The 16,321-nt window shown below is 34.4% G+C and overlaps 1 protein-coding gene across 2 annotated transcripts; it reads right to left on the bottom strand.

Moving 5' to 3' along the window:
- Window positions 1–4,284: 4,284 nt before the first annotated feature.
- On the bottom strand, window positions 4,285–15,059 carry Lcch3 (Ligand-gated chloride channel homolog 3). Of its 2 annotated transcripts, none has more exons than XM_073086041.1 (10): window positions 14,730–15,059; window positions 13,123–13,223; window positions 11,268–11,335; window positions 9,742–9,887; window positions 9,090–9,247; window positions 8,521–8,636; window positions 7,779–7,947; window positions 6,390–6,641; window positions 4,964–5,152; window positions 4,285–4,629 (listed from the first exon to the last, which is right to left on the bottom strand). In XM_073086041.1, the coding sequence occupies exons 1-10, from the start codon at window positions 14,825–14,827 to the stop codon at window positions 4,451–4,453; spliced, it is 1,476 nt and encodes a 491-aa protein (XP_072942142.1). In that variant the 5' UTR covers window positions 14,828–15,059; the 3' UTR covers window positions 4,285–4,450. The 2 variants fall into 2 exon arrangements, with proteins under 2 accessions (XP_072942142.1, XP_072942144.1); XM_073086043.1 differs by having other exon boundaries at window positions 9,093–9,247.
- Between the last annotated feature and the right edge of the window lie 1,262 nt (window positions 15,060–16,321).

The raw sequence follows: 16,321 nt of genomic DNA, 5'->3' as shown, positions 1-16,321 counted from the left end.
TTTTACCCTTTTTAATGATGACATAATAACATTTATATTAATACAATATAAAATTGTATAAACGTGATCATGAATTAAGGTAAGGTCTGAATTTACATTGATTGGAACCGCCCGCTCGCAGGGCGCTACCGCGCCCTGCCCGCTTAGTTTTATATTTTATATTCTTATGTGTTCCAACCTAACCTAACTAAATAGTCAATGATGAACTGGCTTTGCAATTTCATTAGAACCTCCTACACCAAATATCTTCAAACACGACTCTATTATTCCCATCGGTTGAGGAGTTACATATTTTGTCTCCGAGCCACATTATCAGACCCTTAAATAGTCAATGATGAAGTGACTTTGCAATTTCGTTAGAACTTACACTAAATATCTTCAAACACAACTCAAATATCCCCATCGGTTGAGGAGTTACATATTTTGTCTCCGAGCCACATTATCAGACCCTTAAATAGTCAATGATGAACTGACTTTGTAATTTCATTAGAACCTACAATAAAAAATAACACAATAAAAAAAGAATTATTAAAATCGGTTCACTAACGGCGGAGTAATTCGTGTTACCGGTATACCGGTATACCGGCCGAATTGATAACCACCTCCTTTTTGAAGTCGGTAAAAAAATAACAGAGTGCAGAGAGGTAGAGTGAATTTTATTTAATTGTATTTTTTATTTTCCTGTTCTCCTGTGGCTAATATCTGTCCTAATATTTACCAGTAGTTTATGGACATAATACATAAATTACACGAGTGAAACCACGAGGTACAGATAGTCACTCATAATTAGGTGGTACGAAGTTCACCGGGTCATCTAGTAAGAATATAAAATATAAAACTAAGCGGGCAGGGCGCGGTAGCGCCCTGCGAGCGGGCGGTTCCAATCAATGTAAATTCAGACCTTACCTTAATTCATGATCACGTTTATACAATTTTATATTGTATTAATATAAATGTTATTATGTCATCATTAAAAAGGGTAAAAAGTAAAAATTAACAAATTATACAACCGACTTCTATGTCACTACATAGTAAAAAATAATTCAAATAAATGTTGGTTTAGTACATATTTCTGAAGTCGGCGCTCAATATATTTCGTTCGAATTATTTTTTACTTTGTAGTGACATAGAAGTCGGTTGTATTCTTTGTTATTTTTTTTTACAAACACGCTAAAAGAAGTACCTAGACCTTCAATAACGGTTTTTTTTAAAGAAAGTTTATTTACTTATAGTACTCTAATCGGGTTGTTGAATAGCTAAAATGCTGAAACAGGTGTGTAAATAGAAAGGCAGTTTATAACAGTCTTAAGGGTTGATCTAAAAAAACAAACAGTGACTCAGATGCTTCATTATGTCTTATGATAATTTTCTTAGTGCTCCAAATTAACGGATATTAAATTAAAGTTCCATACCCGATTAAACGACCCTAAGGGTTGATTTTCCAAAAACGGTGAAAAATGTGTTCTATTATTTTGAATCAAAAAGCTAAATTCCATTTTTCATAGACTTTGCTTCAAAATCTGCCGACTTCTAAACGAAGTGTCTTCTAAAGCCAAATGCAAATTTTTACAGTCTTTGCTTCCAAATTAACGAATTTTAAAATGAAATTCCAACCCCTACTTAACCATCTTAAGGGTTGATTTTGCAAATATCGTAAAATAGATATTTAATTACTTTCTATCGAAATCCCAAATACCAATTTTCATATAGATTTGCATCAAAACTGGGGGACTTTAATACAAACTTTCAACTCTTATTTATTCACGGAAACGCGGTCGAACAGGATAAAAAGTATCCTATGTCCGTCTCCTGGTTCTAAGCTACCTCTCCACCAATTTTCAGTCAAATTGGTTCAGCCGTTGTTGAGTTATAAAATGCTTCACGAAATCGCGGTCGAACGGGATAAAAAGTATCCTATGTCCTTTTCCTGCTTCTAAGCTACCTCTCGATTAATTTTCAGTGAAATCGGTTCAGCCGTTCTTGAGTTATTTAATGACTTCACGGAAACGCGGTCGAACGGGATAAAAAGTATCCTATGTCCGTTTCCTGGTTCTAATCTACCTCTTTACCAATTTTCAGCTAAATCGGTTCAACCGTTCTTGAGTTATTAAATGACTTCACGGAAACGCGGTCGAACGGGATAAAAAGTATCCTATGTCCGTTTCCTGGTTCTAATCTACCTCTTTACCAATTTTCAGCTAAATCGGTTCAACCGTTCTTGAGTTATTAAATGACTTCACGGAAACGCGGTCGAACGGGATAAAAAGTATCCTATGTCCGTTTCCTGGTTCTAATCTACCTCTTTACCAATTTTCAGCTAAATCGGTTCAACCGTTCTTGAGTTATAAAATGACTTCACGGAAACGCGGTCGAACGGGATAAAAAGTATCCTATGTCCTTCTCCTGGCTCTAAACTACCTCCCTACCAATTTTCAGCTAAATCGGTTCAGCCGTTCTTGAGTTATAAGTGGAGTAACTAACACGACTTTCTTTTATATATATAGATAAATAAAATAGATACAAGAAATACAAAAATAATTTATTATCTGTTCTGAACTTAAAGATTTATTGCGTGCATGCGTTTTATTGTAGTATTTTTGCGAATGTTAAAAAAATATTTACTATTGTATTTTTTTGTAAAAAAATTACTTTATAAGTATCGTCACATAAAAATATATTTCTCGATGGACGATGGACGATGAAAAAGAAATATTTTTGGCTGAAAGGCAAAAAGCCAAGCCCATATTACACTTTATTTGCAAAAATATGGCCATCGGACAAGATGTTTTTTAGGAAATTATCGTTGACTAGTTTTACAACTTAAGCCTCGCGTTGATTTAATAAATTGCTAAGTCGAAGGTAATTTGGAGAAATTGCTCGAGTTAGATGACACGAATCGCTCTTATTATTTTTAAGGGAAAAATAATTGTTAAAATATATCTATAAATAATAAACTTTATTTTTACATTATTTATTAACTTATACCTATTATTTTGCTTGCGTTATCTAACAGTTACTACAATAAAGTATTATTTATTACAATATAAGTATTAGGTATAACTTAAAATTCTATTTAATAGGTGATATATTTTATATACAGCGATTTCGTCTACATTTAATCTGATAGTTAATTTACTAATATTTTTCTTAACGCTCCTATGCGTTTTTTAAATACTTAACTATAAATAAAAATTTAAATAAGCTTTCTTCATAGTAACGAATAATTCATTTATTGGCACCGCAATAGTATCTTTCTACATTTTAACATTAATAGTTATATGAATTACTACTCCAAGAATTAAAAATAAGATTTTATTAAATATTTTCATCTAACCTATAATATCGAGGACATTCATTAGAATAATGCGACTTAAAATATATAAAAGGTCGATTATAACAACTTATGAGATTGGCAGTTTTGTCGTAAGGGGGCTTCCAATAATTATGTGAACCATTTAGGCTAGTCCAGTTAAATCTCAGCCAAACCAACTTAAGGGACAAAAAATCACGAGAAACCTCAGTCAAATTAAGTACAATAAGTTTTTTATAACTTTATTAACGAATGTTGAACTATCTTACTCGCGATAAGAGGGGGGAAAAAGAGAGAGTTAAGATAAATCTTACATTTTACAAGAAAGAGATTTTAAAAAATTTCCAATATCACATAATTAATAGCCGCCCCCTAACTATATTAAAGTTTAACGTAATGAGTATGTACTTATTTAACAAAAGCATAAATTCAAACTATAATTTAGCTTATAACAACATTACAACCAATAATTTACATTTAATACCGACTACATTCTAATCACAAAAGTTTAAGAAGTACGATATTATTATACAACATGAATACATTCGCAATTTCTACGCATTTACTGTAAAAAGCATTCATAGGTAAAAACAAACATAATTATGTACTCGTCGACGTGGTAAGCCCCATTTTTAAATGTGTATGATATGAAGACAGGCCTAGTATTCATTGGTATGACTCAAAATAATAAAGAAAGCCAACTCCAAAATTCGTAGGTATACTCAAGGAATTGTCTTGGCACATTTTGTGACAAGAATTTAATTAATGTTTAATTCTGTTTAGTTTATTCCATGCGTACTTAATAATGTTATCGAACGAATATGTTTGAATTTGTTTGTGAACTAAAAATATAGTTACTGGAATTAGATAATGTAAATCTAGACTTATTATATTTCACTTCATTATAACGTAACTGAAAGTATATTTTAAATAAAAAGTGATCATCGAATTCTGTTGACTAAGTTTAGTATTTTAGGTAGGTATGTGTTACAGATTTCATAAGAGACGATGATAAATTATAAAATTAAACCTATAACATACTTAGTAATTTATTTAATGTTTCGATTATGGTGTGGACAACAATCGCAAACAATAATGTTTGATCGTGTGACCTCCTAATTAAATAAATGAATGTTACATTTAATCAAATATGTAGAAGGTCCAATAAATTGCGTTGAAAATTAGAAAACAAACGGGGAATACTACACGAGAGTATGTGTCTATAACATTGACGTCGCGAATCTTGGGCATGGAGGCTTTGATGACGGTGGCGCCACGGCGCAGGGCGTGAATCACCTTGGGCTTGCCTGTGGAGCTATCTGGAAAATACAAAATGATTAAAATAGAAAATACAAAAAATGTATTTTCATAGTGTTTACGTTTTAGATTTGATATAACATAAAAATGATATTAATCTTTATGTTTTATCTTTTGTTTTAACAAGTATTTATAATAAATATTCCTAAGAACACTATTCTTTATCTTTATCTAAATAAAACAACATAGCAATATTGCTATAATGCAAACTCTACTTAGTTTTAATGAGGTGTTCACGTCATCAACATGTATGAGGTTTTTAATATACGATTAAATGCTAAATGTGCTTCCTACACTACATTAAGAAAAATATTAAAACTATTATTGTGTTCTAACTTTTTGAAGTCCTAGACTGAGGTCGAGTCCTGTAACGCAGATGCGAGTGATCACGTTGGATCCTCAATGATGGAGGGGCTCCGGTCGTTGGAGGTATCGGCTTTGAACGTAAGCCCAGTAGGGGAGACACTCTTCCACTCGTGCTTGAACACTCCCGAAGAGCTATAATCTCTTCTGGAGATCGGGAACCTGTGAAACATGGGTTATATATTTAAATTATATCATCCTCCTGAAAGTAAGTCTACATTTAGGATTTCATTTTATTTACGTAGTGTTTGGCTCACATAAATGCCAAATTTCAACTTAATCGTTTCAGTAGATTGGAATATATTTTTTTATGACAAACGGGCGAACAGATCCACAAGTGATTATAGCAGCTTTGTACTTATGATGGCATGGTAAGTAAAGCAGAAAAACACTAGTTTTGTTGTCATCATAGATGTTTTTGTCATTACAGTTAACACAGCGACCATTCATACTAATGTTAGCGATTGACGATCATCAATATGGACTGTCGCTCGTACATCTACATTCTGTCGCGTGTCAGATGGGCCACCTTACGAGTTAAGGGTCATTACTTAAAGGCTCTTGCTCTTCACGAAAAATTTCTTGTTATTGTCAAAAAGTATCTGCACAAAGTTCTCAGTAGATAAATTTGCTGACACAATTAGTTTTGACTGAAAGTAGAACGTCAGCTATATGAAAGTCAACAGCTATTCAGCTGAACAATATGATATGAGCTTCTTACATGTAACCTCCAATGAAAGCGTCTTTATTCATATGCGACGTCTTTTGAACGTCATATCTTTCGAATATTCAGTTTGAGTTCCAGACAATGAAAGATTAAAGTATTACGGCGGGCGCTTTCAGATTCTTCTATAAATTGTGCTGGTTTATTGGTATGCCATTGGTTATTATTTTCGGATATACCAAAGAAATTAAAGTCTTACCAGTGTTGTGGTTCAGTAGGTACATTAGAGACTGCTGATCATATTCGTTATAATCTTGTTATGGTAAGATAGTGGTAGTTAGGTTTTATTTGACACTGCTGTTGATAATCAGTAGAGACATTTGGTTTCAATTTTTTAAGTGCATCTTCGCCTTAAATCTTGCTGAATAGTGCATACATAGTAACCTGTTACTGTACATAGATACTGCATTTTTACTATTTAGGTATTTTTAACAAGACTGCTAGTTTACAATTAGTTGCATTTGTAATGGTTTAGAATAAAAATTGGCGACCCGCATGGTGGAGCAGTTACCGTACTGGTTTGACACTCAGTTGGTTCCTGGTTCGATCTCTGGCCACAAACCAAAATGATAAAGTTGGAATTCTGTTCTGGATCTGCGTCTTTTGTGTATTGTGGCACCCACGACAAACGCTAGTATGGGGCTATGAATGTAGAGCGTTTAAAACAAATCTTACCGCTGGTACTTTTCAAATCTTTCTCCACGCTGGTGCTCGTTGACATTTGGTCTCGGTTTTTTAACTTCGCGCGTTTCCTCGCCCTGGCGCCCCAGTATGTGTAGTTAACTGCTGCGTACTCCAAGAGGGCAGCGAATACGAACACGAAGCACATGACCAGGTAGATGTCGATCGCCTTCACGTATGAGATCCGAGGGAGGCTGCTGCGTACTCCTGTACTGATCGTTGTCATGGTCAGCACAGTGGTTATACCTAAATCGTAAAGGAGTAAATTAGTTGTATATATACTTAGGATAATAATTTATTTTATTCATTATATTACTAAACAATTAGTCTTCTTACTACGATCGTAATAAGTAATATTCATAACATGATATTGTTAAATAGGAAATACTCCTAAAAACTAGTTGAAATTCCCCAGAACTAAATGTGATTCAAAGCATAAAAATTACACTGGAATGTTCTTCTAATTTTACTCACTCGTGTAAAAATAGATCTATTTTTTCTACTATAATCATAGTCCATTAATTACAACGTGCACTAAATGCGGAGGCAAAGTTGGTCAAGTAGAACTCTAATTGTCTTTGTTATTTAGTACAAATATTAATGTAACATTAAATAAACTGCATGTTCTTTTCATAACATAATACCATTTCAATTACCAAATTAGTCTAAAATGTGCTCTACACAATGGACCCAAATATTCTAAAAATACACCTAAAACCGTATTCGTGACAAACATTTGTTCACACTAGGAATAAAACCCGGGCTCGGCGCGGTAGCAGCACTTAACCTCTTTCACTCGGTCGTCAACTGGATCACTTATGCACTTACACATGACTACTTGGGCTCCAGTGCTTAGTATCTTAACTAGCACAGTTTGGGTACATTACGGCAGTACAGCTGCATTTAAGTAATTTAAGTAAATACACGGTAAGAGAAACAGTGATTGCTTAGTTGTTTGCTTTGTTAGTTTGATTTGGTCCGCGAGTCCAAAGCCCGAATTCCTAACATGTAAATTTACTTTGTTAATTAATGATTACTTGCTTTAAAGGTGTACAAAATCATGATAAGAAAAGTTACATGACTGAGAGTTCTATAAAAAAATGAAATGTATTTCAAAGCCGGACAAACCACATTTGACCAGAATACTAAACACCTACAGTATCTTAAGAGTGCCCGCCCATAAGTCAGTCAATCATGATATAAATACACAGAATACTACAGAGAACTACTTATACAGAGAAGTACAAACATTTTATGGAAGTAGTTAGGGAACTGATCTAAAAGCAGATTAATATTTCATAACCAAAAACAAGCTATAAGAATTCTCTATCTTATCTCCATATCTATACGTGAAACAAGTACACATCACAAGCAAAATCTCACCCAAAGCAACTCTTGCCGACGTAGCTTCGTGATTGATCCAGAAAGACACCCACGAGAGCATCACAATCAATATACTCGGGAGATACGTTTGGAACACGAAGTAACCGATGTTTCTGCGTAACTTAAAACTTAACGATAATCGTTGATAGACGCCCGTCGCCAACTTTTCCTGGAATGTTCAAGTCTTTAATGGATATACACTTCGGATGTTACATCGGATTTATAGTGTAAGTTCAGGAATCCGCTGAGAAGGATAGAGTGATTTTGTTCGGCCTAACTTTCGATTCATTCTCGCGGTACACGCATTCTACTGAAGGTATCTGTGGAATTAATCTCATTTAGTCTAATCGAAAAGTATACTTAAAGTACATAGATTATATAACAACCTTGACTTTTAATAGGTCTGTATAACCACAACGGAACAACAACGGAAGATTATAGTCATTGCCATCAATAATTAGTCTATCGGATTAGAGCACAGCGGCACTCATTTAACCTATAATTTTACTCACATGTCTATTTTATATTGTTACTAGCTGCCCCGGCAAACGTTGTGTTGCCAGATAAATAAAAAAATGTTAAAGGTGAACAATTCTTATCACCTAGGGGTATGAAAAATATATAGTAGCCGATTCTCAGACCTATTGAATATGTATATAAAATTTGGTGAAAATCGGTAAAGCCGTTTCGGAGGAGTACGGTAACTAACATTGTGACACGAGAATTTTATATATAAGATTACCTTTCTGTCGTTGGTCTCATGTCCAAGGATAGTAAACTGCGGCAGCTCAGCTTCTTCTACGCCTCTCACTGGTGTCTCCTTCCAATACATTACGACATCGGACACAGTGTATCCATCTGTAGGTGATAAAATAACGTTAGAATGCTGAAAACTCGACTATTCGTAAACTTTAGCTGATTCAAGTTTTAAACTTATTTTTAACTTTTCAAAGTCAGTTTTATTCGTCTTTTATGGTAAAACATGTGCAGGGGTCACACGTTAATCATCTACATTATACACACACACATATATTACCACGATGAATTATTATGATTTTACGAATACTGTTTCTAACTTCTAAACTGTCTTACTTATAACTACGTGAGGAAATACATTAAATACTTAGGTTTTACTCATTATTTCAACATCAAACTAATGAATACATTAGAGCAACTTCAGCTCTAGTTTTAAAATAGCACAACGTTTTAAATCTATCTACAGCTTCGCTAGTGGCTTGACGTGTTGGTGTTTAGTCTACATATGTAGCAATGCAAGGTCAGCCTGGCTGTAACGAGTGTATGGAGTCACACAGCTTTCAATCTCGACGGTGCAATTCTGGCTGTCCAGCGGGTAGTAGTGCAGGTCCATCATGCATGCGAGCGTGGCGGTGAAGCGCATCCCGTACGTGATGCTGCCGTCACCGCCCAGCCGCACCAGCTTATTCCGCTCCGTCACGTCGTGGAGGAAACTGGAAATATATATTGTTCAAAATGGTAGATTGCTGTGTACTACGACAACACCGCCACAACATTCTACCTTATAACAAGCAATGTATACGCTGATAAATTTCGATTCAAAGGATTTGTTAAGATACACCGAAGTTACTCATGTAACTATAAACCTATAATGCATAGCTGTATTTATTACTCAGATATGTAAAATACATATTAAAAACTGAATACACTTTGAGAAAAAGGTAAGACGAGTAAAAAGTGACAAGATTCATTTTGCGTTTTGAGTTGCGTTTTTTCAAAATCAATTAAAATGTTTCCAATTCTTGAAAGTAGCGCTATTTTTTTGATATCCAGTTGCGATATGAGTGATCTCTCTAGAAACTCCGGTTTGTTGTTAAATTGTCCCTATTTGAGCGAAGAACTTAATTTCATTATGTCATGACATATTATTTGTGTTATACAAAAAGTTTAACACCCCTATTTTCCTTACAATTAACAAAATACGCACCTATTTTTGTCGTTAGCAAAAAACGTGTCAGGAACCCAAATTTTATCAGCAAAGTCCCCGGACAAAGTGAGAACCTCGTCTGTTAGCCCGAACGCTAATCTTTCATCTTTCCAATACTGGTTCAAGTAAAGAGTTATTGTGTAATCCTGAAAAAATAAAGTAATTAGGATTCTATTCTGTTAACAGTATTATGTACCTAAGTCAGTATGTCAATATTACTATCTACTATACGATATCACATTTTATACTGTTTATAACGTCAATATGGAGAATGAATCTGTTTGATACGATCTCAAATACTAGAATTATTTTGTTTACAGACCATATAAAAAAACCTCTTTAATGAAAATTCAAACCTTTGATAAGAAAAGCGAAAAGCCTTAAGATTCCGTTTGTTTGGTATTTAATAAATTGCAAAATAATTTGCTTAATTATAAATGTATTTAAAGTATACAATAATAATAAATAGTATTAACCTAAAAACTTTAACGCCGACCTGCGTCCTACTCTAGATGTAAAAAGATATATCCCTCCTAGGGATGAAATTTAAAATAATCCTAAGCTTAATTTAGAGACCAAGGGATAATCTCCATCTACTTTAAAACACTATGTACTTTTGGGAATAATGCTTATAAAAACAAATACATTTTTTAGGAAAATATGTTCCTCGGGCTTCTCTACTTTTTCTTATAAAACTTCATTTAAAATATCCAACAATAATAACTAAATACCTCTTTAAAATGAAAAATATTGTTAATTTATGTTTTTCAATATAAAATTATTTCTTTCATCTTATGTTGTTCTTACAAGGAGTCGGAATGGTTCACTTGTTTTAATGTGTGGTAGGAGGCGTCTTGAGACAGTGGCGAGTGACAGTGGCGGCGGTTTTGAGGAAGGCATCGATTGGCTGACGCAGCACGCCGCCCCTCGGTCACCGACGACCGCCGACGATGTATGTCAAGTGGACACGGCCTTGTTCTCTTTTTACTGCTATTAAAAGCTTAATGAATTACGATGAACGAGCTCGACAGCGACATCCTTGTTTTGACCCAAAAACATTCTTGAGAGCTGTCGAAATGCCGACAAAGAAGCCCTCTCGCTTCCAAAACTTGACAAAATGTTACAAGAACGTCTTTAAAGTAAGACCCAACAATGTCAATCTTCGTTTCTGATTTATATAACAATGTTTGATAAAAAATTACCCTTCTCATACTTAGCTCTGGCCTACCTTGCCTCGTACTGAGGGAAATATTTTCTTTTGTATCAAATACAATAGCGAAATAAATTTTCCATGTAAGCAACATTTTTCGGTGCTTCAAAGGCACTTCTTAAAAATATTTTGTTCTCAATTTCGGCAGTTTCTATTGTCATGTAAAGACTTAAATGAACCAATTCAGTTTGCACGTAACAAAGAACCTGCAGTCGCATTTTCGTTTGAATTACTTAAGTAGTTAAGGTTGTATATTGAAAACTATTTGTTTTCGGTGGAAGGAAATTAGAATAAAAATACTTAGATAGACACTCACCATATTTACTTCCGATATAGCGTCAAAACTAGCAATAGTTAGATCCATGCCGACATGTAGCGGGTCACCTAAAAAGTAATAACATTTTATGCAAGGAAGCACATTCATCATATACGATACTAGCCGACGGATCGCTGACCAATCATACTGTTTACAAAGCGAATCCAATATGTATAGAGTTTACGGCCGAAGTTCGCAATAACGGTTCCACAAGACACTGATTTCCTAAGCTGTGACCAAAACCCAGCTTGAATTTGGGAGCAGTTGCAATGATTTTATTTGAAGCGAAAGCAAATATATAAAGTGAAATGTCGGGCAAACGTATCGCATTTTGCTACATGTATTTGCTATGCTAACATATGACTAGCTAAGGAGGAATATGATTCATATTGCCCGTATGCCTAGATGCGCTCCGGTAAATTAATTTTAGATATAAGTCACATCAGATAGCTTTGGATATAGAATCTAATCTCAACATAATTAAACTTACATTTCAGATGCATTACACTTATTAAAATATCAAACTGTACATTTATATGCATTGAGAAAAATGATATAAAAATCTGTTTTCATGATACCAATTTCCTTAGGGCAAAATATCTGACATTGAAAGTTCTGAGAGCTGGAGTGAATTGCCACTTGGCTTTGTAGGAGCTCTCTTATTTTTCAAACGGTGTACAGCATTGCGTGTTTTGCTATATAAAGACAGAATTCGAGTATGTTTATGTTATGGTTGATTGTGTTTCAGATTTTAAAACTATGGATCTATTTGATACAATCATTATGCATTTAGATTAAAAACTTCTACTCTCCAACATGAATGAAGGTATATATTCGAAACCCTGCAGTACCTTCCTCCTCATATAGGATACGTAAAAGATACCATTCTAATATTATAACATGGACTTCCCCAAATTAATGTCTGATACGCTTAACTAAAATCATGATCATTAGGATACAGGTATGAAATGATATGAAAGAGTATGTAGAGTATGTAGCGCAACGATGTCGTAGTTCGAAGGACTTGTATAAAGTGTTATAAGATTAAGTGTTGCATGTGCGTGTATTTATTTAAAGGTGGTTAAGGTTCACAACTTGGTTGTATGCCTATATAGATAGCTGTGGCAAGTTCTTGTTTACCTCAGACAAATAACTTCAATGTGCTTTATATTTTGGTACAACATGCTTCGCTATTTAATTTGAATGTAAGAAATGTGCATTATCTTTTGTGCAGCGGCATGTCTCATCGAAAAGATTCACACATCATATCAAGACTTTATTTAAGTCTTCGTGAGCTTCCTTTAGGATAAATCTGACAAGATATTCCTCAACATAGAGCCCTTACACTGTGACACTGTTCGTGTTACACTTGAGTTTATCTTGACAACCCTCGTACCTGTCCATATCTTCATATCTAGATTACCCTTAAAATTAGTGGGAACATAAGAATACTTTACATTATGCTATTCGTCGTATTCTAAATGTCAAAGTTTAAGGTGCTCGTAAAACTACTTACATTAATATGAAGATATTTTTGAGTATTCAATGTAATAGTTTGTTAAATGTATAATAGGTATATGATACTAAATACTTTAATTTTTATGTGAACTCAATTTATTACATTGTCATAAATGAAAAGTGGTTGTAGGTAATTTTAACATTTTACATTAAAAATAAGAGGTATTCTTATTAGTTATTACCAATGTTACTAATTATGGTAAATATTCTAAAAAATGGAAATGAGAGAAACTGATCATAAAATTGAAAAGTGAATATGCTTTGATTCTCATCGACATTTTTATTACGTCACAAATTCATAAATTTACATGCACCTATAATTTTACACAAACTTTACCTCCAAAATTGGGCCTCAGTCGTATATCGTATCCGTCGAGGATCCGTGATACCGTGTGTGTGACGTTCTCCAACCTGTCTATGACTATAGTTCTTTCCACTCTGAAATTCATTTAATTTATAACTAAACAAATTGCTACGAATTACATGGCCTGAATATATTAGCACATTTATTGATAAATACTGGACTTTTCAATAATGAAAAGTAAATTAAATAAACATCTTTTGTAGCGATGATTTCTTATTGTCGCCATAAGATTACTTATTAATTACATGAGCTAAATATATTGATATATAGGTTTATACCTATATACCTTTGACTTTTTTGTAATGAAGTGATAGTAGGTAGGTAAATAAACGTGTTTTGCTGCGATGATTTCTTTTTATCGCCACAAGTTTTTTTTTTTGGCTAAATGCGACAATAAGGTATTTATAAACTGAAAAATATTTACAATTATAATTAGTTAATCAGAAAATTAAAAGAAATAAATTAAACTATACATATAAAATAACTTATTTATATAAGATTAGGTACTTATATTCGTTTTCAAATTTTATATTTAAACACATTCTAACGTATCTAAGCTTATAAAACAAACAACTTGCAAATCTTTTAAGTGACTCTTTCGAACTATTGTTTTTTATTTCAGGGAAAACGTTGCAGCGTTCTGTAATTCTTTTCGCCTTCTTTAAATTCTTATTTAAATGCCTTGTAGCGACAGTGATTACGGTCGTATTACTCGTAAGTATCTACGAACACAAATCCACATCAAATTACATCTCCAACAGACATGGCCACCTAAATGAGATTCCTCCGAGGGGCTTAGCCAGAATTGCCATTTAGCGAGAGGATTTGACAAATCCAATATGAAATTAACCTACGGCAACGGTTGTGATGATTCTTAACTAAACAAGATTCATAATTAAATACCACTCAAAAAGTCCTATGTATATTATGCCAAAACTTTACTTTAAAGCAAAAGTAGATGTGACTGACACAAAATTGAAAGGTAGCTACCATAATTGTTAAAGTGTTACATATTTTAATACACTCAAATCGTGTTTTATATAATATAGCCGTTACTTTGATTGTTACAATAGTGTTTTAAGCTATACATAGCATTTGAGAAGTTTATAAAAATATAAGGAACTTTAAAAAAAGTAAAACCGTAAAAGCCGCGCGGTTTCCCGTCGGCCGTCGGGCGGCGGCAATGACGCGATGGGAACTTTTAATTTTACAACAATACAGTAACGTCATAATATTAAAGTAATATCTACAATAGTAATAAATTTGACTAATTATTAAATTTTACATTTGACTATGGAATAATAAGCGTCTGTAAACGAAGTTAATTTGAAACTTGCCAAATATATGTCTAATGTATTTCTCTTTTACTTCAATATTTAACAGACATATACTGTAAATAACAATTTAAATTGTACTAAATGGCAATTTTACCGCTTTAAATAAGTTTTCAATAATTATGAACTTTAAAAGCCCGTAGTAACTGGCTGCTACGATTACGCATTTTGTAGGTACTTAAAGATTAACTGGCTAGCTTTAGTTTTTTCAAGGTTATTGCTATATTACATTATACGTATACTTACTGAGCTTGAGCCAGTGTAAGGACAAGTGGCAGGAAAAGTCGCGCGAGCTGCGCGTGCAGGCGAGGTGGGCGCGCGGGTATCGTGCGACGCGCGCTCATCGCGCCGCCGGAGCGCGCGGCTGCCCGCGCATCGCGCGCTCACCGCCGCCACACTACTTTCCTCACTCTCACGACGCGAATCACCCTCATTTGTACCTAATTCTTCCTTCTCAAATAAATAAATAAAGAGTTCGGAGTTTGAAAAGTCGGCAGCGCTAGGTTATCGCGATCTCGATCTGTGTTCCCCGAGTGGCATGAGCGACCGCGGCGGTAGCGGTCCGCGGAGTGTCGTCGCGCGTGCGCTACGCGTTCACAATGGACACTACTCACGACTTTTTCAACTTCCAAACTCCGTTATTGCTATGTTCTGCCTAGATATCCAAAGGATAAAATATTATATATCTATTTATTATATTTACTTTTATAAGACACCGCAATCAAAACTTCACATTCACGATTTTATGGAAACGTTCTTAATAAAATAGATACCAATTTTCATGTCTATGTTCAAATATACTCCCTGCCAAAATTATAAACTTTGCCACATTATCAACTAAAAGGTATTTACATATTAATACGAATGTGAACGTGTGTTAGAAGCATGTGACGCGGAAGTTATTCGGCGAGGCAAGCGCGCCGCGTCCGTTCCGCAGAAGATTAGACACGTCGGCATGCCATCGCTTCGTATGATAACATAAGCTTATGTATTTTCTAGTACTAATTCATATTCTGGGAAAGAAAATATTTATAGTGTCCTTACAGAATGCCTTGTAGAATACCTTGAGTGCTAATGTATGACCAAAATGTAAAATTGTACTGACAGATGCCTAACATATACATGTTATAACAGGGAATACTCCCTGTTACACTTTTAATGTATTTCCTTATATTTTTATGCGGTCTCAACACAAAATTACCTCTTTTCTGACCTTTTACATCGCAATGTTAATCTAACTCCCGTAACTCTAGGTTTAAATGGCACTACTGGGACATGTTATACTGTCGTATACTTTAAGGTGATATTTAAAGGAATTACACATCTATTAGAGTTACGTGCTTCAGTTACGGAAGTTAGGTATTTGATGAAACATCCGCGGTGCGTCCGCTCACAGATTAGGACCGACTCTATTGCTTCGCTACTCTTATACCTATGTGGATACACTATCGCTAGCATTCAAATCTACTACTAAAATAAATATAAAATAAATACCTTCATTCCACTAAAGTACTTGTATGATTATAAGTGACGTTTGTTGTGTACATCGACTGAGGATTAAGTAACAACTCATGTAAGTGTGCAAATATCTATTTAGAGCTCCTAGATCTCTTCGATATTTGTCCCTGTAGTACCGGGACCAGAATGGTGCTACGGTATCCCCTGCCCGTCGTAAGAGGCGACTAAAAGGGGCTTCCAGGGTTGCGGGCGGCAAGAATGAGAGCTCAAACCTTCCAGCAAGCGGGAAGGACAGCGGTTTGTGTGGTCGCATATCGCTGTTATCACCAGGGGATGTGAAAGGAGAGTAAATTGCTCCCCCAGGTCAGAGCCCCATTATA

Source organism: Epargyreus clarus, unplaced genomic scaffold (genome assembly GCF_041222505.1).
Source record: "Epargyreus clarus isolate Ecla_fem2 unplaced genomic scaffold, WU_Ecla_fem_2.2 ptg000023l, whole genome shotgun sequence".
Taxonomy (NCBI): Eukaryota; Metazoa; Arthropoda; class Insecta; order Lepidoptera; family Hesperiidae; genus Epargyreus; species Epargyreus clarus.
The sequence above is the reverse complement of the archived record's forward strand: the minus strand, read 5'-3'. Positions and strand labels throughout refer to the sequence as shown.

What these genes read in the sequence shown, in the direction of transcription:
- Lcch3 (XM_073086041.1), bottom strand. Translation starts at nt 14,827, where the DNA reads ATGAGCGCGCGTCGCACGATACCCGCGCGCCCACCTCGCCTGCACGCG. An exon ending in CACCGTCGAGATTGAAAGCT is followed by an intron (nt 8,637 to 9,089) that starts GTGTGACTCCAT and finishes TATCACCTACAG; the next exon opens with ATGGATACACTGTGTCCGAT. An exon ending in TCAGTCTAGGACTTCAAAAA is followed by an intron (nt 4,630 to 4,963) that starts GTTAGAACACAA and finishes TGTATTTTCCAG; the next exon opens with ATAGCTCCACAGGCAAGCCC.